At 44.7% G+C, this 25,532-nt stretch overlaps 1 protein-coding gene across 2 annotated transcripts in view; it reads left to right on the forward strand.

Moving 5' to 3' along the window:
* The window catches only part of TCEA1 (transcription elongation factor A1), a 59,756-nt gene extending 36,804 nt beyond the window's left edge, over positions 1-22,952 (forward strand). For both annotated transcript variants that reach the window (XM_060243797.1, XM_060243798.1), the window contains 7 exons: positions 652-739; positions 3,065-3,213; positions 4,634-4,690; positions 6,828-6,982; positions 13,677-13,823; positions 16,234-16,305; positions 22,672-22,952. In XM_060243797.1, the coding sequence (XP_060099780.1) occupies positions 652-739; positions 3,065-3,213; positions 4,634-4,690; positions 6,828-6,982; positions 13,677-13,823; positions 16,234-16,305; positions 22,672-22,680 (677 nt within the window). In that variant the 3' untranslated portion in view covers positions 22,681-22,952. The remainder of the gene's footprint in view (positions 1-651; positions 740-3,064; positions 3,214-4,633; positions 4,691-6,827; positions 6,983-13,676; positions 13,824-16,233; positions 16,306-22,671) is intronic.
* The last annotated feature ends 2,580 nt before the right edge of the window (positions 22,953-25,532 follow it).

A 25,532-nucleotide genomic window follows, 5' to 3' on the forward strand; every position in this document is an offset into this window, starting at 1 on the left:
TCTTAGTAACCAAGTTTTTCTCTTTTGCTGTAGAGTCAATGATCAGTGCCCTGGAACAAGAATATTTAACTTTATTTTCTGCTTAAGTCCATCCTATTCCACAGGGAATTTCTCCTGTTTTCTAACATGTGGGGGGAAGTGAATTTTTGATACCTCTTACAAAGCCTAAACAATGCTAGCAAAGAAAGGACACTAAGTTAGAAATATTTAGACAAAAGCTAGAGCTTTTCTTGATGTTAAGTCATGTAAGGTCATTTGACTAAGGGCCATTTTACGCAGAATTTTAATGTAACTTAAATCTGAAGTGTGATGCGACTTGTATGTTTGCAGATGTTTCCATCAAAAAATCCATATTAGCTATAGTTTCCTGTTAGATTTATCCTCAGTGGGAAACATGACATTGCTGCTGTGTAATGTGAAGTAAATGAAAGAGCGTGAGCTGAAAAGTGTTCTTTTCAAATCTCAACTCAGCCTGTAATGCACTAGATAGCCTTTGGCAAGTTACTACTTTCAGCTTCCCTGATTTCAGTATGATGATGATTATAGAGATATTAGTAGAACTACTGAGAGAAACTATAGTGCTTCTTCATTTAAGATATGCTCAAATGCAAAATTTTGCTGCTATATAAAATTTGTAAATGTCTGTTTCAGATGGACCATCAAATGATAAAGATTCTGAAGAAAAGAAAAAGGAAATAGCATCTTCATCACAAAATAGTCCCGAAGCAAGAGAAGAAAGGTATTTAATCTTCTAGACTGATAATATAAGAGTTAAATTAATCACTTCAATCACTGATAATATAAGAGTTAAATTAATCACTTGTTGAAAATTAGGGTAATAACCTGCAAGACTATTTGGGCTATACTGTAATACAATGGTTCAGGAAGATCTTTTATAACAGTACTACTGCGCACAATCTCGACAAGGAGATTGACAACAGGCTGGCAAAGGCAAACTGTACATTTAGCCGACTGCACAAAAGAGTGTGGAGCAACAAGCATCTGAAAAAAGGCACAAAGATCAATGTTTACAAAGCGGTTGTGATGACAACCCTCATCTACGGCTCCGAAATCGTGGGTTTTATACCGTCATCACCTGCGACTCCTTGAGCACTTTCATCAGCGCTGCCTTCGCACCATCCTCAACATCCACTGGAGTGACTTTGTGACCAACACTGAAGTCCTCAAGAGGGCGGAGGTTACAAGCATTGAGGCACTGCTGTTGAGGACGCAGCTGCGCTGGGCAGGGCATATTTCTAGGATGGAAAACTACCGCCTTCCCAAGATTGCTCTGTATGGCGAACTTTCCACCGGCCATCGAAATAGAGGGGCACCAAAGAAGAGGTACAAGGACTCCTTGAAGAAATCCCTTGGCACCTGTCGCATCAACCATCACCAGTGGTCTGACCTAGCCTCAGATCGCAAAGCATGGAGGCACACCATCCACCAGGCTGTCTCTTCCTTTGAGAACGCACGCATAGCTGGTCTTGAGGACAAAAGGAGATTGAGGAAGAATCGCACTGCTACAGCGCCAACCCCAAATCAGACCTTTCCCTGCAGCCACTGTGGCCGGATCTGCCTGTCCCGCATTGGTCTTGTCAGCCACCAGCGAGCCTGCAGCAGACGTGGACTACTGCACCCTTCTTAAATCTTCGTTCGCGAAGTCAAGCCGAGAGAGAGAGACTGCGCACAGGACATATTTCTTTAATGAACATATTAGCCTGTTTGTCACTGTGTTATTTTACTCTGGTTACAATGTTCCTGCATTATATCTGCTTTCTGCATCATATTAGTGCCACGCTTGCTCAGATTTTTGTAATTCTAGCGTATTGTTTGATAGATGTCTCATCATACTGATTATATCAATTTATATTGTGTAATCCACTTGGAGCCTTAGTGAGAAAGGTGAATTGTAAATATGGTCAATAAATATGGGAACCTCCAAATCTTTAAAAAATGAAGCATTTCCATTTGTTCCATTTATTGTGCAGATGTATTTGATCCTGGGCATGACTGAAAAGCATTAGTTTCTAACTTAATGCTATTTATAAGATGCACAGGTGAAGTCCGGATGTGTCAGATAAGTTTTGTCTATTTGGCCTCCACAGTTTTTGAGCACACAAAATACCTCAGACAGTCATAGTCTTATGGTTTGGTTTGTGTCTGGTTAATGTGTATATACATACCACAAGGAAATTTACAATCTTACATTTTTTGTGTGAGCATGAAAATCATGAGAAAAGATTCATAATGTCACCATTTGGTCACACAGAATAAAATGTGCACAAATCAGTTAACACCTGGTTTGGCTAGTTATATCAACACTTGTACAAGGTGTATATGTATTTATTGGTGAGCACTACAGAAGGCCCATCGAGCTGAAACACAGTTGGTCTTGTTCACTGTGGCTGTTTGTGGACTGTCAGCTTCGAGATACTCATTGAGTCAGGTTTAATGTGTGATCTTAGTTGTATATAATCAACTTTGAGAAACTTCTTTGTATTATATTGAGAACTACTCAATGCAGTGGCTTTCAGTCTAAAAGCTAAATTTGAGGCCTGTGATTTCAACTTCGTATTTTAAGTGCACTGCATAATTAATTGATTTATTTTTATATTGTTTTTGTTCAGCCTTTGTTTGTGTCTCAACAGTCCACAGATTGGTGGGTGCTGGAAAAGTAAGATTTTTCCAAATAGCAGGTTAGATCCAGGCTAAATTGGCAATTTCCACTGATTTCTCCCTTCCTGTTACAGACCCTCTTCATGTTATTTCTCAGAGCCCCTTCTCCTCCAGGAGCAGTGTTTCTTGGAGGTCAGTGGAGGGAGGGCTGCAGAATGCAGGAAAGTTTCATTCTGTCATTAGAAATTTTCGTGTGGGTCCAACCCAGTAAAGTGAAATGCCACCTTATTGCTGCCATTTGCAAAGATTGTAAGAATAGTTGATATTGAATCCACTGCAGGTGTTTTGGTTTTGTGGCTGAAATATCCCATCTAAAGAGGATGTTTAACTTTGAGCAATGACTAAGGGAACAGCAGGCATTACATACATCTTTTTGCCCATTCAGCAGTTCCAGTAGTAACTCAAGCAGCAAGAGAGAAGAAGCCAATGCTTCCTCAGAAACCTTTATATCTTCATTTCCTCGGGCTCCAAGTACATCTGATTCTGTACGAATGAAATGCAGAGAAATGTTGGCTGCAGCTCTTAGAACAGGAGGTAGGTGCTGTTACATTACATTCTGTGTCTTAAATCTTTTAAATAAGCATTAACCGCATTATAGAAACACACCAAGGAAGTATCAGTGTGGGGATTTGCATTAATTTCACCCATTTTGCAAATAAAAACTTATTGTTATTATTATTATTATTCCAGAATGTCTGTGTGTTTTTGGAAAGTAGATAATTGTTTCCCCATCCTCAGGCTGCTGTTCTTGTTATATTGTTGTGATTTTAGATTGTTGTTCAGGTTTTTTGTTAGTTTCTTTTGCAAGCCTGTTTCACACGAAGTCCTGTTTGAGTCCTGTTTCACATGAAGAAAACATAGTTTTTAAATAGCTAAATGCTTCATTACAATTGTTTCAGAATGGTTTTTAATTTCTGTCAAAGCTAAACTGTCAAAACATTTAATGCCCCCACAACATTAAAAAGATTTTTTTTTGTTATCCAACAGCAAATTAAATTTATAAGTTAGTGTGTTATTATTCAAACCTCCTTCCTTCATTTTGGTCCCCGCTGGAGAGAAAGCAGGATGTAAATTATTAAATGCTTCAATAAGATCTGGTATTAATTTAAAATCTTACTGATTTAATTTATTTGTACCTACTTCTCTCTCCAGTTGTGTTAAAGTGATTTACAACATTTTCTGTGCTCCATTTTATTCTTATCTGTATCAGTTATCTTATGTTATCTCTAGTAGTTCTCTATGCTAGGATTTGTTCATATTTTGAAATTTGACTGATGATTATAAAACTGAAAACTGCTGGCACTCTATCTATTTCACTAATCAAGTTGATTCTTGCATACTTCCAGGGTTTGGGCATTTGATTTTGCATCAAACATTAATTGTTAGGGACTAGAACAATAGGAGAAAATGTAACTAAATACTTCCAAATTTTGATGGTTATTAATCCAAGATCTTGATTAATTTATAGGCCTACTTGTGGAGTTGGGGGCATCTAATATACCTCTGTTGACGTGATAATTTTGGAAAGTTTGTTTTCTTACCTTCTTTCCAGTCTCCGTTGATTACAGTATTGAGCAGTAATGACGGTCAGGAGGAAATAAATATATATGAGCCTCCTTTAATATTTTAATATAATAGATTTCATGACTCGATAAGATTCCTAGCTAGAATACTTAGTTCCTTCCTTTTTTGGTATTTCCTATGAACTGTGAATATTAGAGAGCGAAGTTTTAATACTTAATTAAATCAAATAGTTAATTTTTTAAAATTAGAGCTGATGCTGTCAGCTCTGTCGAATACAGTAGAATAAGATTTTTGGTCTTTAAAAAGTACTACTTTTTCATATTGCTTCATAAATAGTAACTTTCAGTATAATTGTGATATTGTAAAGGTTTGGTTTAATTTCTGTTTTCTAGTAAATTAATACTTATGCAGCTGCTTTTTCCCTTTTCAGATGATTATATTGCAATTGGTGCTGATGAGGAGGAGCTAGGTTCTCAGATTGAAGAAGATATCCTTTTGTACTTACAGTTGGCTGATTCTAAGTTCTAGCTCCCTTTTGAAATGCTGTTATCAGTTATACTCCAAGACTCCTTTAATCTCCAGTGCTACCTGTAATTGGTTACCAATGGTGTTCCTTCTAAGCTGAGTTAGCTCACAGTTTTTTTAGCCTCCAGCTCACACATTTTTATCTTGGCTCAGGAAAAATGGCCCTAGAGCAACCTGCTTTATGCTGTTAGTTACCTCCATGCTTGAGAGAAGACAACTGGAGTATAACAACAAGATCTCAGTTCATTTCTCTTAAGACTTCACAATTAGGAGGGATACATTTACAGATTTGTCTCCAACTTTGACATATCTGAATTAAATCCAAACAAGTGGTTACCATATTTGCTTGTTATTTTTGCTTGCTTCTGTTATGCAGTAGCTCACAATCTTAATCCCAGTAGCTCAAAAAGTAGAATATTTGCTCACAAGATTCCACAGCTTGGAGAGAGCATTGGTTACCAAATAATATTTAACACATTGGGTACGCAGAGTGATTCACTTTACAACTGTTATGTCAGATAGGCCAGTTATTATTAGCAGTGTATTAAATTGACATTTTTGCTACTTTTGTTGAATTGCCTTTGAAACTGGAAGGTAATATAGCTTTAAATTAGTAGTGCTCTTTATTAGGCTATTAGTATAAAACTGTTTCAAAATTGGTGTATGTTCCATCTTAGAGAACTTGGAATTGCAGCGTACTGTTCCACTAACAGCATCACGTTCCTGTAGTGCAGGAGCATTTCATTGATGCACAAGTGTTTTCTGCTGCTAAAAGGGGCTTTTGTGAGGGAAGACATCTTGGACCAGCAGAACTCACTGCTGTTAGTTTGTCATGAGGAACTTTGTATGAATGCCAGCTTTACTAATGCAGAACATTCTGCTTTATGGGAAAGGGCTGAAGAGTTAGGTTAGTTACGGTTTTTTAGGTGTAGTTAAAGGAAATAGAGAAGTCATCAATAGAATCTTATGATGTAGAACTGTCTTGCTAATTAAAATTTGAATAAAATACGTGTGATTGTTATCAAAATAGCTTTCATAATAGTGAATTCAGCCCATTCTATGTCTAAAATGAGCCCACATACTTGTTGGAAACTAATGAGGAAAGTTTTGATGGAGTTGGACTTTTTTTGTCAAGTTAGTCTTGGACAGATTAGCTGGTTCATGTAGAATACTGACTGTCTTAAATTATGTCCAGAGTTAAACTATGTGTTTTCTTTTAATATTAAAACCTCTGTTTGCCAGCTTTTTACTACATTTTGGCTAGGCCTCATCTTTCACAATGCCCGAGTTCAGTTCCCCTTATTTTATTAATAACACAGATTTTAGCTCCAGGTGGGCAGCCATGTTGGTCTGAAGCAGTAGAACAAAGTTTGAATCCAGTGACACCTTTAAGACCAACAAAGTGTTATTCAAGGTATGAGCTTTCCATGTGCATGTACACTTCCTCAGATACATTGAAATGGAAGTTACCAGTTCATACATATAGGTAGAAGTTGAAAAGCAAATTAGCATACAACATAATGAAGATGTTTTAACAGAAGCAAACAAAAATAACAAGCAAAGTTTATATGGTAACCACTTGTTTGGATTTAATTCAGATATGTCACAGTTGGAGACAGATCTGTAAATGTATCCCTCTTAATTGTGAAGTCCTAAGAGAAATGAACTGAGACCCTGTTGTTATACTCCAGTTGACTTCTCTCAAGCATGGAGGTAACTAACAGCATCCTTTTCTTTGAGATGGGGTGCTTTGTAGTACAGTGTTATGTTTCCTCTGTTACCAGACCAGAGAAATGCATTCCAATATACCATTCTAAATGACATTACATGCTAGTATTGATTTGCTGATCTTAAAGATGCCCCTGTCCCTCAAAACCCCAAGTCATCTCCCCAAGTGCTCAACAGTTAAACTGTGCCCCCCTCCCCCAGCATTACATTCTTTCTCCCATCACCACTCAAAGTTGATTGGCTATAGCTGGAGAAAGCAAAACCTTCTGTGTCCATCACACTAAAATATACTAGTTTTGGTCAAATGTCTATAAAAGAATAGAGTGCAAAAGTGAACCATTCATACTTTGTTGCCCTTAACTCCTAAGTACCTATATTTCAGGAGCTAAAAAACACTGACATGAAATACAAAAACAGGGTGCGCAGCAGGATAGCAAATCTTAAGGACACAAAGAACCCTAATCTAAGGAAAAATGTTTTATGTGGCAATATACCTCCTGACAGGTTTGCCAAAATGACAGCTGAGGTAAGTAATTTGTTAAGTATATTGTATCCTTGGTTTTCTCTGTGACTGTGACATAATTCACTAAAAACAAAGATGTAACTGTAACTTGTTAGTATAGAGCCGTGGTATACCAAAATCTAATTAACTGGCAGCAGCAATGTAGACTCAAGACTAAAATCTGACTGCCTGAATCTTTAGAGAGATGAACGAAGAATATGTTCAACAGCCTCTTATAAATATTATTGTGGCAGAGGCATTTGTTTATACACATTTTTGTTTTCCTTAAGATAATATAATGTATTTAAACCTCTACAGGAATCAGCAATTTTTAGAGTCTTGTATAATAAAATATTTAAATAGCTGTTTGTGAACACAATACTTTTGACTGCATCAAAGCGCTCTACCCTCCCCCAACATTTTTTTTCCATAATTGCATTGAAAAGCAATGAAAAACGATGTTTCTTGAATAAAATCTATGTGCTTTCTGTGACATCTAAATGTAGCGAAATCTGATTGGCCATATATCATTGAGTCCCGTCCCGGTGGAGACGGGACTCCGCTGGGAGTCCCCCCCCCCCGGGGCCCTGACATACCTCGCAGCCTCCCAGCAAGGCCCTGTCAGCTGAGACTACCGCCAGTTCGAAGAGCCGATGCCCCCGGGCCTGGGTAAACTGACAGTGCCACGGTTGCGGCAGCGAGGAGGGGAAGGGCCGAGCAATGCCCCACAGAGACAGCGGGGAAGGCCGAAACCTCGAGCTGTGGCGGCTAGCGCCACTGTGCCCAAACACAACACAGATATCCCAGCCACCTCAGCAGACCCAAGAAGGACACACCCCAGGAAGCCCCACCTCAGTGTCCTTGCTTATGAGCGAGGGCGGAGCTAGCTGGGGGTGGGACCTGGGAGGCGGGGAGAAAGCCAGGGGGAGGATAAAAGGCCAGAGGCTGAGGGGTCAAGGAGGAAGCAGGCTGATGCAGCGCACAGGCGGCCGACGGAGAGAGAAGGAGTGGAGCCCAAGCACAGCTGGGGAGAGGCAAGAGCAAAAGGGGTGAAGTAACCCAGCTCTGCCCTCCCAATTCTGAGACCTCTGGGACGCCTAGACGAGCCCAGATCAGAGTCGGCACACCTAGAGCAGCAGCCACAGCGGGGCATGGCAGGGGCCGCCAGGGGCGTGACGAAGTGGTGGAGGATGCGGGCAGCGCCCCAAGCCTAGGATGGCCCTGCTCGCATAACCCCGCCCGGCTGGCGACCCCCCCCCCTCCGATCCGAGCGCCAGACCAGTGAGTCTGGCTCCAGAGGCTCCTCTGCAGGCGAGGTCAGTGATGACTCGGACATAAAAGTGGGGAAGCCGATGGACATGGATGCCAACCCCACACCTCTGGATTTGGCCCAGTTTGGGCAGTGGCTGGCCGACCACCAGGCGTCACCCAGCAGCAGCAAGTAGCCCAGGCGACACTCATGCAGGACCTCCAGCAGGCTGTATTGACCCGGCCTGATCCAGTGGGGCGGCGCCTTTTGGGGCCAGCCGGAGTCCCTGGCCCCCACTGATGAAGCTGAGGACAGACAATGACATGGAGGCCTACCTGAAGGTGTTTGAGAGGGTCGCTGAGGCCGCCAGGTGGCCAAAGGAACAATGGGCTTTTATCTTGGGACCCTACCTAATGGGCGAGGCCCAGGCTGCCATGAAGGCGCTGGAGAAGGCCCAGGCGGCCAACTATGACGAGCTCAAAACCGCCATACAATTGCACTACAGGACCGCCTGGAGGCCACCCCAGAGTCCCACAGCCAAAAACTATGCTCGTGGCTACCCCCTGCGGTAGCCCGCCCCCGCTCCACCATCACCACCCTCAAAGATGTGGCAACCCGTTGGCTCCGTCCGACCACGGAGGATGGGAGACGTATCGTGGAGTTGGTGGTGATCGAGCAGCTGCTTCAGGTACTGCCGCCTCGCACTCAACACTGGGTGGCCTGTTGGAAGCCTACTCGTCTCAGTGAGGCCCAAGAGCTTTGGGAGAATTTCCAGGCCGCTGACCACCACGACATTCCTGCCTGGACAGGTGGCAGCAAGCCCCCGAAGGAACCAACCCCGGTTGTGGGGCGGGTGGCCCCTGGGGTGAACTTCCGACCTGCATGATAGAGGCGGGTGTGCACAGCTCTTGCTCGCCCACAACATACCCGGCCTGTGGGGCACCCGGGGCCTACCCCTACCGCTGGGTCCGGGATTCCGGTCCAATAGTCGTGATGGCGGCAGAGAAGGACGGCCTCCTGCAGAAGAGCAACGGCCGGCCAGCGAGGTGGGGCCGTGCTTCACCTGTGGCCAGTGGGGGCACCTGAAGAGGGAATGCTCCCTGATGGAGTGCGATGTTGGCTGGAAAGAGGCCCTGCAGACCTCAGAGGTGAGAACCCGGCCTCCTCCCTGGACCATCTTCGTAGGACTCGGGGTACGACAAGTGCAAGCCATGGTGGATAATGGCAGCTCAGTTTCAATGATACGGGCCCACCTGGTACCAGTTCCGTTGCCCATCTGGCAGACAGCCTCCATTGCCTGCATCCATGGACACACGGAAAGCTGCCCGGTGGTTTCCATCCCCCTGAAGTACCTGGGCCACTATTGGAGCGTGCTGGTGGCCAAGGTTCCACGACTGCCCTACCCAATCCTCCTCGGGTGGGTCACCCCATGTTTTGTGGACGTTTTAGAAGCCGCGAATCCTGGGCACCAAGGGGGGCCTGCCCCCATTGACCAGGACACTTCGGCCCTGGCCATGGAAGTGGATGAAGATCCAGGAGAGGGGCCATCGACCCAGGCTTGGCCGGCGGCAGATGTCAGAGAAGCCTGGCCAGCAGACCCTCAAATTAGTGGAGGCTCAAACCAGGATGAGGGACTGGAGGCCCTTTGAAGGCATGAAGCGGTCCGAGATGGGGTCACCATAGATAAACGACAGGGTCGACGCCTGCCCTGGATCATCCGTGAGGAAGGCATCTGGTTCTGTGAGATAAAAGGGCGGCTAGTCCTCTGTAAACAACTGCTAGTCCCTCACCGTTATCAGCCGGAGGTTCTTCAGGGGGCCCATGACCACCAATGAGCGGGCCACCAAGGGGTCAAGAACACCTAGGCCCGAGTCTTGGCACACTTCTTCTGGTCCTCCAAGGCCCGAGACGTACAGACCTATTGTCGCTCCTGCGATGTCTGCCAGCGCCTTACCTCCCGAGCAGACCCCCGGGTACCCCTGGACCCCTGCCACTCGTGGGTACCCCCTTTGAGCGGGTGGCTATGGACTTTGTGGGACTCCTGCCGTGGACCCCAAGGGGGGCTCACTACATATTGATCCTAGTGGATTATGCCACCCAGTCCCTGGAGGCCCATCCCCCTGCCTAGCATGAAGAGTGCCAGCATAGCCAGGACCCTGATGCACTACTTCGCCCACGTAGGGCTCCCCCACGAGATACTTACAGACCGGGGAACACCTTTTACGGCAGGCCTTATGAGGCAGGTCTGCCAGATGTTACACATAAAATAGCTGTTCACCTTGGTCCACCACCCCCAAACAGACAGGCTGGTAGAATGGATGAACCAGAAACTGAAGGCCAGGTTAAGAGGACAGCATATGCCCACCCTACAGTGTGGGATTTGTATCTGGACCCTTTGGTCTTTGCTCTCCGCGAGACCCCCCAAGCCTTCCTGGGATATTCCCCTTTTGAGTTTGGGCGACAGCCCCAGGGGACTTTGAGCCTGTTAGAAGAGCAGTGGGTCTGGGGAAGGAGGAGCCTGAGGTGCCCCCGGACGAGTATGTTCAGCAGCTATGGGAACAACTAGAGGACGTGCACCAGGACACCAGGGGCAACCTGGAGCGAGCCCAGGAAACCCAGTGAAGGCAATACAACAAGGGAACCAAGGCCCAGGGCTTCCAGGTGGGGACCAGCATTCTAGTCCACTGCGAGGTGATGGGCCAAAACCAGGAGGACACCTGGAGGTGACCCTTCCTGGTCACACTAGTACTGGGCCCTCTCACCTACGAGGTCCAATGTGGTACCTTCCCCTGCCGGAAGAAATCCATTCACTTCAATAATCTGAAAGGGTGACACCGGCGGGCACCACTGGGAGAGCAGGAACTCTTGGCTGAAGCCCCGAGTGACCTGGGGGACGGGGCTCTCCCCTGGACTGTCCGTGGAGACATGGGGGAAAGTCCAGAATTTGACAGCACACTTACGACGGAGCAGCAGCAGGACCTCCGAGATCTTCTCGACGTGGCTGGGGCTGATCCACCTAGTCAAACATCGAATCGTGACAGCCTTGGGCCAGGTGGCCCACGCCCGGTGGTGGTCGGTGCCCCAAAAGCGATGGGATATCATTGCCCAGGAGGTGGAAGAGATGCGCCGCCTCGACATCATAGAGCCCTCCCAGTGACTGGCGTAGCCCTGTGGTTCTGGTGCCGAAACTGAACGGCAGTGTGCGCTTCTGCGTGGACTACCGGGAGGTAAACAAACTAGCCAAGTTTGACACCTACCCGATGCCCCGCGCAGATATCCTCATTGACCAACTGGGAAAGGCACAATATCTCTCTGCACTAGACCTGACCAAGGGTTATTGGCAGGTCCCCATGCACCCAGCCGATAGGGAGAAGACGGTCTTTGCCGCTTCCCAGGGGCTCTTTCAGTTCAAGCGGATGCCCTTCGGGCTGAATGGAGCAGCGGTGACGTTTCAGCGGCTCGTTGACAGGGCGTTGGTCCAGTGCAAAGGCTTTCCTCAGGCCAACATCGACGACATAATCATATGCAGTCCGACCTGGGAGACACACTTGGACCATCTACACCAGGTGTTGAAAGCCCTACACGCGGCAGGACTTCGAGCCAACCCCCGAAAGAGCCACCTCGGATTTCAAGAACTCAAGTATCCTGGTCAGGAAACGGCAGCTGCAGCCCCTGTCTGAGAAGACCGCAACCCTGGAATGGCAGCCATGCCCCCTCTCCAAGAATCAACTATGCCGCTTCTTAGGGTTCGCGGAGTATTATAGTAAATTCATACCCAACTTTGCAATGACAGCCACCCCCTTGACGGACAGCCTCCGGAAAGTGTGCCTGAACGTCCTGCGGTGGGGTCCCACCCAGGAATCGGCCTTCGAAGAGCTCCGCACCAGTCTGTCCCAGGAACTGGTGCTGCAAAACCCGGACTTTTCCCAACCCTTTACCTTGCACACCGACGCCTCCGGGACAGGGATCGGGGTGGCCCTGTCGCAGGGCGAGCTGGGAGACAAGTGCCCGGTCCTGTTTATCAGCCGCAAGTCACTACCCGCGGAGCAGTAGAAAAAGAAGCCCTAGCCATGAAGTGGTCCGTTGGGGCATTGAAGTTCTGCCTTACTAATAACCCCTTCCGTTTAGTGGTTGACCATGCCCCGCTCCTGTGGTTGTCTAGGATGAAAGACAGCAATGACCACATCCTCAGGTGGTACGTGTCACTTCTCCCTTTTTGCTTTACAGCATCACCAAGTCGGGGCCGACCACCAGGTGGCAGATTACCTCTCCAGACTCTTTGAGGACGACTGCATGCAGCCCGACACATGGAAGGGGGTGTGTCCTGTTCCAGCTGAGATGGGACTCCGCCGGGAACCCCCCCCCCCCCGCACCCCTCTGGGGCCACGACATACCTTGCAGCCTCCCGGCAAGGCCCCGTCAGCCAAGACCACCACAAGTGCGAGGAGCCGACGCACCCACCCCCAGGCCTGGGGAAGCTGGCGGAGCCGCGGTTGCGGCAGCGAGGAGGGGGAGCCCCGAGCAATGCCCCGCAGAGACAGCAGGAAGGCCGAAACCTCGAGCCACCGCGGCTGGCGCCACCTTGCCCAAACACAACACCAACGCCCTAGCCACCTCAGCAGACCCAACAAGGACATGCCTCAGGAAGTCCCACCTCAGTGTCCTCGCTTATGAGCGAGGACGGAGCTAGCCAGGGGTGGGACATGGGAGGCGGGGAGAGGGCCAGGGGGAGGATAAAAGGCCAGAGGCTGAGAGGTCGAGGAGGAAGCAGGCTGATGCAGTGCACGGGCAGCCAACGGAGAGAGAGGGAGTGGAGCCCAAGCACAGCCAGGGAGAGGCAAGAGGAAAAGGGGTGAAGTAACCCAGCTCTGCCCTCCCAATTCTGAGACCTCCGGGATGCCTAGACAGGCCCGGATCAGAGTCAGGGCACACCTAGAGCAGCAGCCAAGGCGGGGTGTGGCGGGGGCCACCAGGGGCATGACACATTGTAATAACATTCCCATCACTAAGTGATTTCTAATTAACTAGGGTGATCCCTTATGCATTGTCCTCCCCCTCAGTCAGCTTTGTATGCTCTCAGTGATGTTGTAATGTAGCCAAATCTGATTGAGAGATGGATAGTACTTTGTGAGATTAATCATGAGGCTGAGCAAGTGTGACCTAATACTGGTGCTATTAAGACAGTATTAAGAAATGTTAACATGCATTCTTCCTATTCCTGAACTTGTTTTGTGATATGGGAATGTTCTATTGAGAAGTTTCTGAGGAATAATGAACAATCCAAATAAGGAATAATGTGATTGGTATAGTTAAACCTAATTTAGAAACCATTGCTGATTAATGTCATCTCTGTTTCATTCACTTGGCTTGGTGCTCACATGCTGGATACTGAAACCATTGAATAGCAGGTGGCTTTAAACCATTCATGTACTTAAAATCAGTATGTTTATGTCTTTGCCTGCACTACAGGAAATGGCAAGTGATGAACTAAAAGAAATGCGGAAAAACCTAACGAAAGAAGCCATAAGAGAGCATCAGATGGCTAAAACAGGAGGCACCCAGACTGATCTGTTTACATGCGGTAAATGTAAAAAGAAGAACTGCACTTATACACAGGTATGTCAAGTTACATTCATTCTTAAATATGTATGTAAATATTGTGGTTTCTTTTGTGTCTCTTCTGAAAAGATGCCATACTAGAAGTATCTGCAGGTTTCCCTCCGTCTCTTTCTCTCTCTGTTTTGAATGAATAACAGCTTGAGTGTTTTGTTGATAAAATCTTACAGAAGACAATGCATACCAGTACTCATAGTTGTTCAGAAATTTTGAAAATATTTAATTCTGACCATATTTCTAAAATTATTACATTGTCGTTATGTCCAGATATTTATGTTGTAATTAATATGTATTTTTTGTAAAATGTGCAGTTGTGGTTCTTAGAAAATATTGTGATATTTTACTTGGTTCTTTTTTCAGTAGCTGAATAGCGGATATTTTTTAGCCAAATTTTTTAGTTACTGCTTCCATATTTTGTAGAAACACTTGATCAGTCTCGGTAAAATAGTGCTTATTTTAGTAGGTTGTTTAAATTGGTAATTAATTGGTAATTACCTTAAATTGGTAATTAATTACACATATAATTAATTGGTAATTAATTACACATACATTATTAAGTGGAGTTATTTGCTTTGTTATAGGGCATTTTCGCACTTACCTTAAGCTGGAGCGACGTCCCTCTTCACTGCGCAGCGTCTGCACAGTTTTCGCACTAATTGCTGCGGAGCACCTGGAAGAGCCGCAAAGTCCCGCGGCTTTTGCGGCGCAAATGGAAACCGGTTTTTGGTGTTTTACATTTGCGCCGCAAAAGCCGCGGGACTTTGCGGCTCTTCCAGGTGCTCCGCAGCAATTAGTGCGAAAACCGTGCAGACGCTGCGCGGTGAAGAGGGACATCGCTCCGGCTTAAGGTAAGTGCGAAAGCGCCCTTAGTGTAAAGCTCCATTTCTATTAAAATGAGGTAGTAATAGAGGCTTGCCTGGATTATTAATGTAGACAGATAAGGACATTAGGCTGAAATGAGCAGGATTCAAGCAAAACAGTATTTGCTTAGGTAGGTACCTGTGATGAATGGACGAAGGTCCTGCCCTTTTCTGTCAATCTCCACTGCCCTTTATTCCTATTTGGTGCATATGAGGAGCAGTGAACAGCCAATCCTGACCCATGGGAAGGTGGAGGAGCCAGAGATAGGAGGGGGTAATGATAAGAAAGGCAATAGAAGTTTTAAGTCGGATAGGGTTTGTACTTCTGGAGAGTAAGATTTGAGGGATCCTGTCTTAGGAGGCGTCATAGATCTGAGACTGCGTTGTCTCAGACCCTGACTTCCTGGGATATAGAAGGCTAATATAGTGAATGATTTAGGAGACAGGATTTGAACCTTTTAGATTCTGTTACTTTGCTTAACATCTTTAATTTCCTACCCACAAAAGTCAATAAGTCACAGTTTCCTTCTCTGTTTTCCTAATGTCTCATTTGAAATAACTGCATTTAGCTACATGAGGTCAATCTTTCTGGTAGAGGCACGCCTGGCCCCCTTACTCTTAGTTTTCAGGAGGCAGTTGAAGCCTGTTTTATTCATCATGGCATTTGATTAGTTCTTCTGCCAAACAACAGATTTAAATTATTGATTTAACTAGTGGTGTATTGTATTGTATTATATTGTATTTACTGTGTAAACTGCCTTGAGTTCCTGTAAGATAGAAAGGCATCGCAGAGCCCGTGCTACCCCGTAGGCCAGGTAGGCCACCACCTGGGGCATGACCTGGCCACAGGGGCAGTAGGTGCCCCCTCCCTGTTCATGCCACCTGAGGGATCTTCAGCAAAGCAGCACCAGGCCCCATCAGCATCGCTGAGCCTTTCCACCTGCCTGGCTTGTTTGGGGCTGCTGCTGCCCAGTGGGAGACAGAGATCGGGAAGGATCTGTTCTGGCTGTGGCCACCTTAGATGCCATTGCCATCGCCTCCTCACTGGGAGGTTTCAGAGGGAGGGAGGCAGAGGCTGACTGTTGGGCCCAGCACAGGACCTGGGCAGGCTGCTGGCTGGCTGGCTCGCAACTGCTGCTACTGCTGCTCAGACGGAGAGGGAGGGAAGAATCCCTTCTGACTGCCTGCCTCAGATCAAGCCCCTAAGCTGAGCAGGCAGCTGCCTTCCAGAGTCATTTACATACTTAACCACTACACCAAACTGACTCTCATAGACTTTTCAGGGTCCCTTTCTGATGGCAGTCTCCTCCTCCTCTTAAAAGCCATCTTCTGAAGCATCACCCCATGAGGAGTAGAAAGTTGCTGCTAGAAAGGAAACTACTATGAGAATGGGCTCTTTGGATCCTCATCATAGGATACAGTATAAGTCCCTCCTATCACCTCAGTTGTCTTTTAAATGCCAAAAGCTAAAGTTTATTCATTAGTCACAAGCAGCCTGAACTGACCTGCTTTTGGAAAGTTAATAGCTGCTCTCCCCTTATTCTTTGTAGGTTCAAACCCGAAGTGCTGATGAGCCTATGACAACATTTGTTGTGTGTAATGAATGTGGAAACAGATGGAAGGTAAAAACAAGTTGATTTTTTATATCATATATAACATGCTTTTTATTTTTAAATAATAACAGCCAAATAGCCACACTTAACGTGGACTGAATTGGCAGCTAGCCACCATTACCAGCACATTAATATATTCTATTTTAAGATTGTAATATCACCTGATATTGTTTTATATCTTTATGTCTATGGTTTATATCGATACTGGTTTTTATGACTTTGTGGAATGTAAGCCATCCTGAGCCTGCTTCAATGGGGAGGGTGGGATATAAGCCAAATAAATAAATAAATAAAATACAACTTCTGATACATTATCTGTTGAAATCTAGTTATATAAAGAGATAAGGTTGAAATCCCAGGCAGTTTACTAGGCAGGTGTTCACAATAGTTAGATATTTACAAACATTCCATGAAAATTGCAGTTTTACAAATAGCAGCCATCCTTTCTGAATAAATCATAGGATCCTGTTATAATTTCATAGTTCCCAGTCCTGCAACCAGAAGGTGTGCACAATTATTTAGTAGAATCACCTTCCTGCATGCAGTTCTTTTGAGACAGCTTCTGCTCTTTCCAGTCATAATTAACTTGCATACCCTTGATTTCCCTGCTGGCCATGTGCTTTATATAAAGACATCTCAGCATGGGAACATAACTTGCTTCTTCTTAAAATTTATCAGTTATATCACAATAGCAGCAGTCAAAAGTGCACAGGAGTCAGGACTACCGTTGAATCCTTTGCAATTGTAATGGGAAGGAAGGAGTCAACTGTTCACATTACAAGAAGCTAAGAAGAAATGGAGGTTTAAAATTAATTTGTAGCTAATTGAAGAACAATGGCCAGCCACATTGGTTAGAGAGAGAATAAAGATTGGTAACAGTGAGTTTTTAGAGAGCCAGTTTGGTGTAGTGGTTAAGTGTGTGAGAGAACCGGGTTTGATTCCCCACTCCTCCACTTGCACCTGCTAGAATGGCCTTGGGTTAGCCATAGCTCTGGTAGAGGTTGTCCTTGAAAGGGCAGCTGCTGTAAGAGCCCTGTCAGCCCCGCCCACCTCACAGGATGTCTGTTGTGGGAGAGAAGATATAGGAGATTGTAAGCTGCTCTGAGTCTCTGAATCAGAGAGAAGGACGGGGTATAAATCTGCAGTTCTTCTTCTAGACAACGAGACCATTTTTGGAGAAGAAAAATAAATGACAGGTTATCTCAATATTTTTGATACTTAAAAGGTTTCTAAATTATTTAAACTAGCAGTGTTCTTCATCTCAATTCTAACCCTCCAGTTTCTCAGATTATTAATCTCAAATTGAGCTACCGTATAGCAATTTTCAACAGTGCAGTTACTTAAGACCTCTTGTAGAATATCTATTGATTCTTTCCTGTAAAAGAAGGGCTAGTTTGTGCTTTGTTGTGAAGTACTAATTCAGTTGTGACTTGTCTACACTATATGAAGTAGTGATCTTTTCTTTTCTTGTATGTACCAGACTTACCCTAACAAAATTGCATTTTGTGAGCTTCCCTGCCAAACAGAAACCCTGAGGGGTGTCTGTAGTTCTGTCTAACTCTCTCACATGAACACTATCACCTTTGGTGCCACTTCTTTCCTCTGCCCCTCACAACTAGATGCTACCTTTAATAATAAATAAATAATAAAAATAAAGATAAAGTATAAATTAATTTAAAGATAGAGTTGTAGAAAAACTAACAGTTTGTTTAGCAGAGGAGTGCCCCTTTCAGTGACTTACCTGTATTTAATTAACCCTCTCCAGATGCCAATTATATTTTCCATCACAAAGATGAAATTTTATTGCTGTATAAGAAGAAAGGAGGGGGTGGAAGGGAGTAGGAAATACCTGCCTTCTGGGTATAGCTCTACTTGCAAGTTAAGGAGATGTGTTTATTCTAGAAAGGCAGCTGCCAGAGCTATTTCCATGATTTCTTTGTAGAAGTAAGATTAGAAAGTATCAGAATGGCAGTCTGAGAATTGTGGTGTGTGTGATCTTGAAATATGAGGAATTATTTACAGTGCAGTCCTGTTGCTCCACTGAAATCAGTTGGCTTAGACAGCAGTGGCTTTACATAGGGTTGCACTGCTGGCATATATGTCTAGATAGTCCCTTCCACCAAGATGAATCCTGTCCTTTCCAAGTCATCTTCCAACAAAGAATGGCTTCAGCAAAGATTTTTTTTAATCAGAGAAAGGTATTCTCTATTAGGAAGAGCCATTCATCATTGGAGGAAGTCTTTCTCTGGTGAAGGAGGATGCAGCCTTTAGTGACACTTCTTTATTTCAAGGGATGTATGTTCCAACACTCTCATATTCAAAATTACTTCTTTTGAATTCACTGATGAACAACTTTTGCTGTGTATAAGAGCTTATGCCTACAAATCAGGCTGATTCTAGTGTATCTGTTTTTCCTGGATAGCTGATCAGTTATAATGATCATATCCTATGTTGTGTTAATGTGCTGTGTGATGTCTTTTACTGATCCTTTAGAAGTACAATATGTTGCAGGTTCAAAGCTGGGGAGGGGGTGTGTGTTGAATGAGTTTCTGACATGAAATTATGCCCATGGAATAAAATAGGTGGTAGTAATGGTCCATGGGAAAAATACAAATAAGTAATATTATATATTTTTTTTATAACTAGGGCCAACCAAACATTAGGAAATAGTGAGTACAGGTGCCCCAGAATGCTTCATCAGACTTGATTTTAAGTACAAAAAAAGAAGTGGGTTGCAAATGTCCATAGAATGTATCTTGATCTAGACTGCACAATGGCAAGTAGAGTTATTTGCATCTCTTACAGAGCAATCCTGGGGGTGGGGGCAAATCAGAAAAGGGAGTCAACTAATCCTACTGCTGGTGAAACTTGGATTTATGAGTGTTGCTGCATGGTGCACTTCCACCAGAGAAGCTGCACCACAGCCGCATCCTGATGGAGTAATGCCACAAACCCCTGCACTGGCCAAAATGTGGGTGTGTTAGGGGCATACTGCCAGTCAGCTCCCAAAGCATTTTCAATGTAGGAACACCCCCCCCCCAAAAAGAGCAAATTGCATGTCAAAAATTCCAGTGCAGCCTGTTGGCAGCCATGGTAACTCCCATTCCACTTTCCCCCAGCTTTAGCCACATCCCAATCAGTACGCCCTCAGTGCAGCCGCTCTCCTCCCTGGCACCCAACAATGGCCCACCTTGTCCTACAAATGGTCCCAGTAGCCCCATAACGCCAGAGGTAGGGTGTGCAGCATGGGATGTTGGCTGACAACTCCTTGCCATGGACTTAGAGCTAGTGCACACCTACCATGGTGGTGGGCAAAACACAGAGCACTGCTAGGCGAGCCCTTGGAGGGAAGACACCACCGGGAAAGCAAAGTCTATACCTTGTGGCTGACCTCTCTCAGATTTCTGGCCTCATAGGCAAAACAGCTCATCTGCCAGGATCCCAAGGGGCAGCACACATGAACAGGTAAGCAGGAAACCCTTTCCTCAATCCCTATTCCCTCATCCCCAGCCAACAACAGTGGCATTGAGCTGCACTGGACATGGGTCTTCCGATCCCATACTTTGCAGCTGGGAGGGCCAGGAGGGACATGGACCTTATGCAGCTGCCAGGGGGAGACGGATGAAGGTGGCGCCACCGCCCTCCTCTCTGCCCTCCTATGGGCAGCACTCTTCCTGCACAAAATGTTTTGGCTGGTAAGAAGCCCCTCTAATCAGAGTGGTGAGTAATCCCACCTGATGGCCAAACCCTTCCCTTGCAGATGCAGAATGCTCTGATGCTGCTGAAAGAATGTGTCTCCAGATACACAGAGGTTCTGACAAAGGATACAGAGGGTACAGGATATGGATTCTTCCACCCATTGGGCCACCCTAATGGCACTGGAGTGCCAGATGGGTTGTCCATGACTGCCAAATGCCCTACAAGCTGCCAAGGTGTAATGTCAGTGGCTGCTCTACTGTGTATTTTCCCTATGTGTGTGTGCTGGTCCAACAGGGTGAGCCATCACCCCATTCATGGAGGTGAATCCCCACAATGTACCCTTTCTGTACCAGAAGCCAGGCCTCAGGACCATGCAGAAACAACCAAGTGGGGCCCACATATCAACACCAAAATCCCAGCCTTACCACTCTGTTGTCACATGTTTCCTCCAATAAAGTTTCCTCCCTCCATCCAGGTGTTGGTGTTTGTTGTGGATTCTAGGAAGTGGAGTGCATGGGGGGGGGGGGTGTGCTGCGCAAGCCACATAGTCCTGGCTGACAAAACTGCAGTGGAGGAGGAAACGTCAGCTGCTGACTGAAAAACCGAAGGGCATCAGAGTTAATATTTGTATCCAGCTACCTAATGGCTTTCCTGTTGTCACTATGTGTGCCAAGCCAGGTTCCAGCCACCCGAAACTATCCCAGGGCCCACATAGCTAAGAACATCCACCTCTCATTTGGTGGATACTGGAGGGCTGCACCATTACAAGATTGGTCATCCCTGCAGATGTGTGGTCCCTTTCACGAACCTTGCCCAGTCGCTGGCTTGGAGTGTGAATAGTGCATGGCATTATCATCTCACTCAGCAGAAATTCCTAGCTCTGTAGTCACTGTTGTCCTTTCCCCTGTTTAGGGGACCAAAACAATGTGAAAAACAGATTGGATAACATGGTGGGGAGGGGAATTCCATGGCTGCAGCCATGGGAAACCTTGGGCACAGTGCAGCGCAGAAGCATCCCCATAGTGTCGACCCTTCCTTTGGAGGCCAGAGGCTTTGAGGGCTACTGCATATGGGCCACGGGAATGCGACCATGATCCTAGGTAAGTCCTGATCCTGGCCACTTGTTGCCAGGGGGTGCAGCTTCTTGTGCCATCGAGGAGAAGAAGACTCTGCCCCCTTGCTGGGTCTCCAGACACAGGGTGCTGAGTCAGTACAGCCCATCCTGTTCATCCCATCCTTCAGAGTGGATCTGGTCAGTGAGAGCCACATGCATCCCAGCCAGCCTGGCAATAATTTGGGTATGCAAATGAGGAAAACAAATGGCAAACAGCAGCAGAGGCTCCTGAAGCCCCATAGTGGGGTTTGGCCATTGTAGGCAGACCTCTAGCTGCTCTGTCAATCCCCATCTGGGTAGAGGAGAGTCCTCCCCCACAACTGTCACCATGTCCTGACCTCACCCCTGCTGTTCCTCCTGCTGAGCCTCCAGAGCTGGAGGCCTGCAGATTGGCACTGGGACATCCTCAGTGCCATGGATGGTGCTCGACTGCCATGGATGGCAGTGAGCAGGAAGCGTCCAGACATCCACATTTTTGTTCATTATCAGCCTTGGGTGCCCTGTGTGCAGAGCATCACCGTGGGGTGTCAGTAGGACTGATGGGAGATGCTCCCGCTCCCACTGACAGGTGGTCACAGCTTGTGATGGGAGCTTGTCTCTTTAAGTAGGGGGTGTCCAGCAAAGGAGGAGCATTGCTCCTTTGGCCCACCCCTCTCCAGCCCCTGCCAGTGATGGACAGTTAGCTCTGCCTCCTCGACTCATGGTTCCCTTTGGTCCAGCTTGCCCTGTCTATCATGCCACCCACATCTTGCAACAATGCCAGAACAGAAAGCTGCAGTGGAATCACCACAAACGCTGCCACAGCAGAGGATGGCAACACTGTTGGGGCACCTTTTTTCCTCTTCAGCCACCATGTAACTATCTCCTTAGGGTGGCGACTGGTGGTGCTGCAGCCCATCATATCTCAGGATTACTCTTTTAGTTTAAGGTATTTTGGTGTCCTTGGCATAATTTCCTGTAAATCTTCAGGTTCAGAGGTAACATATCCTTGGGAGATTCAGTTGTCTTGTTCCAGGGGGTGAAAGCTTTTCTGTTTTGGTTGGCACTCCCTCACTGAAACTTTTCTGTGTATGTGTTTGTGTGTGTGTATTCCACTTAATGAAATATCAAAATTAATAATACAATTGTAAAAATTAATATTCATTTATTTTAATGTCTAGGTTGCGGTTCCTTGATCTCAAAAATGACCCCATATTCATTTGTATATATTATATGATATTCAAGTATTAAGCCATAGTTTTTACACTGCTGCCATTAGTCATTGCAGTTTCCAAGATGCTTCCACATCTGAAATTCATTACAAAACTGATTATCTTCCTTCTTGCAAAAGCAGATCTTAGTTCACCTTTCAGAATTTTTAAAAAATCATCCAACACCCCCTCTGTTACAGTTCTGCATGGGATGACAATTTTCTGCTTCTGACAGAGGGAAAAATATTTATCATGGCTTTTCAACAGAAATAATAGCAAGAAGTTGGATATTTTCATTTGCTTTTAATCATTAAGGAGTTAGAACTCTGCTGCATGAATATTTCATAAATATTTTTTCTTTTCTTTTGACAGTTCTGCTAGATGAAGAAATTGTTGGCATCTGAATCAGTATGAAAAGAGGATTTTATAATTAGCTTTAAGAACTAGGTCAAGCATCTAGTTTCCTGCAAAAGGCTTTTCTTCCCGCTTCTTTTAAGCAAACGTCTTTAAAGTTAGATTTTGTTTTTGATGCTGCCGTCTCTGTAGTGAATAGTCAGCAGAGCCAGGATGCTCAATTGTATGGTGTAATTTCAAAGAAAAGGTGGTTTTTTCATTTTTATAATCAAGTCTACATTAAACTTTTATCAATGACATTTGGGTAACTGCTTTTTTAAACTCTGTGAACAACAAGTTGTATGTCTTTGCACTCAGCATGTCTTGCTGAAATATTTTCTTATAGAATGTTCACAATAGCATACTCCTATTGAGCTGTTTTGGTGTGTTAGGGCAAACAGTTTGACTTTATACTATGTATAATGCAATATCTAAATAACAACTGGAATATCTAAATGACAATTGGCGTGGGTGGCCTGGTTGTATAAACTATTTCTGCATTGGCCCTTAAATGCTAATAATGAAACTGATATTTTGTAACACAAGCATCCTATCTCAAGACCTTACAAAGTTTATGTAACTTGCTTTGATTTTTCCAGTTTATTGTGAAGCTCTAAAGCATGTGTGCTACATGGTTAGTTTGACCTTACAGCTTTATTTCCTTTATATGCTTGATGCCATCATTACATTAGACTTCATCAGTGAACAAAGATGCTCAGCAGCATACTGCCTAGGAGATTTAAAACTAATATTTTTCCATTTATATAGGTATTGGTTCCTGTGAACTGTTATTGACTATCACTTTTTACATGTAGATCACTGATTGACAGACCCACAAGATCAAAAATAAACTTGCAGTAATTTGAAACTTTGTTAGAAAGTTTCTCAAGCTCTGTCTTTTAAACAAAGTTTATATTTAAAAAGGCCTTTAACAGTGATGTATATTATTTTCTACAAACTATAAGACTGTTTGTGTTTAGATGAGAATACGAGATTAGGGTTTCTACTATGGCCACTTATAGGGATTTTATTAGATTGGTGACCTTCAAAATTTAAGGCCTAAATCGGAATAGATAACAGGAATTTTCTTTTCTGTCTCACAAAAATATTTAAGTTCAACTGCTGAGTTCAGTTTGTGTACTCTTTAGTGTTGTCATGTTGAACCCATAATTCCCATCTAAGGGAATTTCTTAGTAGATAATGTGGTTAATATGTATATGCCAACCTAAACTTCCAGATACCAAGTTTCATTTCCCATCTCTTCAGTTTTAAGAAAATGTTCAGTGCAATCCTGTGGAGACTTCCTCCAGCCTATATCCATTAACTTCAGCAGGCCTACAATTGCACTATTAAATGTACAAAAAGCACTGGCTGCTGAACTTTTCAATTTTACATTGCTGATCAATTATTTTGAATTTAAACACAGTAATAACTAAAAACTATTTTCTTTTCACATTAAATTGGGATGAGCATTCTAAGTTGCCATAAACAATTTTGATTTTTCTTTTGATACTAAACTGATATCTCATACGGTGACTGACAAATTCTACTGCAAGAATGTCTCTTCTTGTAGATCTTTTAAAAGTTTTAAGAACTAAACTGATTTAAATATAATGTGCTTAATTGTAGCTCTGTTTTTTGCTGTTTTAAAAGAAAAAAGTTTAATTTGTGATTTTCCAGCATGTATGCGTGTAAAACGTGCAGCCTTAGATGTTTTTGCTTCACCAACTCTGATAGCTGGAGAAGTATATACTTTGTGCAAAAGTAGTTCTCTTCAGCTGAACTGCTGTGGTGAAACATCAGGAGATTTTCTGTGATGACAGCAAACTATCTTTGGTAATTTTAAAAACAAATGGAGATTAGATCTGTTACAACTATTGGCCAGAAAAGGGAGTTATGTGACTGCTAAGCATTCTTATGTTCATTCCCAACATCCTTTTCATGTTTTGCCTTGTCAGAACTTGTCACATGGCCTGTCTGGCCGTACTTAACTCAAGATTCTTAAATAGGTGCCTATTTAGTCTGATTCACCATGGAAATTTATTTATTGATTTATATCTAACCTTCCTCACAAAGCAGGCTCTGAGTGGCATACAGGGTTTAAAATTCAAGCAATTAAAATTCCAAATTCATATTAAAACCAGAGTAGAAGTACCACTAAGGTAACACAGAAATAGAAGCCTTCTGAGCAGTGTCATGGGATGTTAATCCCACTAGGCTGAGCTGACAGTGGGGGAGCCAAAGATGGAGATTTGTAATGGCTCCATTTTACAGGACCTGCAGAATTGTAGTTAATCCTGAAGGATTCTGATCTCACTTGAGAGTTTGTTCCACCAGGCCCTGGCCCTAGTTGAGCCAAGTCAGATGTCCTTTGGGCCAGGGATAACAGAAGGTGTTGGTCACTTGATATATGGGAGGAGATTATTCCTAAAATGTGCAGGTCCCTGATGGCATATGTTTTTAAAAATCAGCACTAGATCCTTGAACTGGGTCCAATACTCTATAGGTAGCCAGTGCAGCTGGCAGAGCATTGGCTGAATGTCAGCCCGCACAGGCGTCACCCTCAGCTGCTACATTCTACTCCAGCTGCAGTTTCCAGGTCAGGTTCAAGGGCAGACCCACATAGAGCAAGTTAGAATAATCAAGACTGGAAGTGACCATTGTATGGATCATTGTAGCAAGGTCCTGCAGATTGAGATAAGGAACAGTTGCTTGACCAGCTGAAGATGATAAAAGGCTGACCTTGCAACCAAGGTAAACTGGGCCTCCATAGAAAGGGAGGAATCCAGGAAAGCCCCTAGACTCTTCACTCTTGCTGCCAGTGCCAAAGGCACCCCTTT

This window comes from Heteronotia binoei, chromosome 7 (genome assembly GCF_032191835.1).
Source record: "Heteronotia binoei isolate CCM8104 ecotype False Entrance Well chromosome 7, APGP_CSIRO_Hbin_v1, whole genome shotgun sequence".
Classification (NCBI taxonomy): domain Eukaryota; kingdom Metazoa; phylum Chordata; class Lepidosauria; order Squamata; family Gekkonidae; genus Heteronotia; species Heteronotia binoei.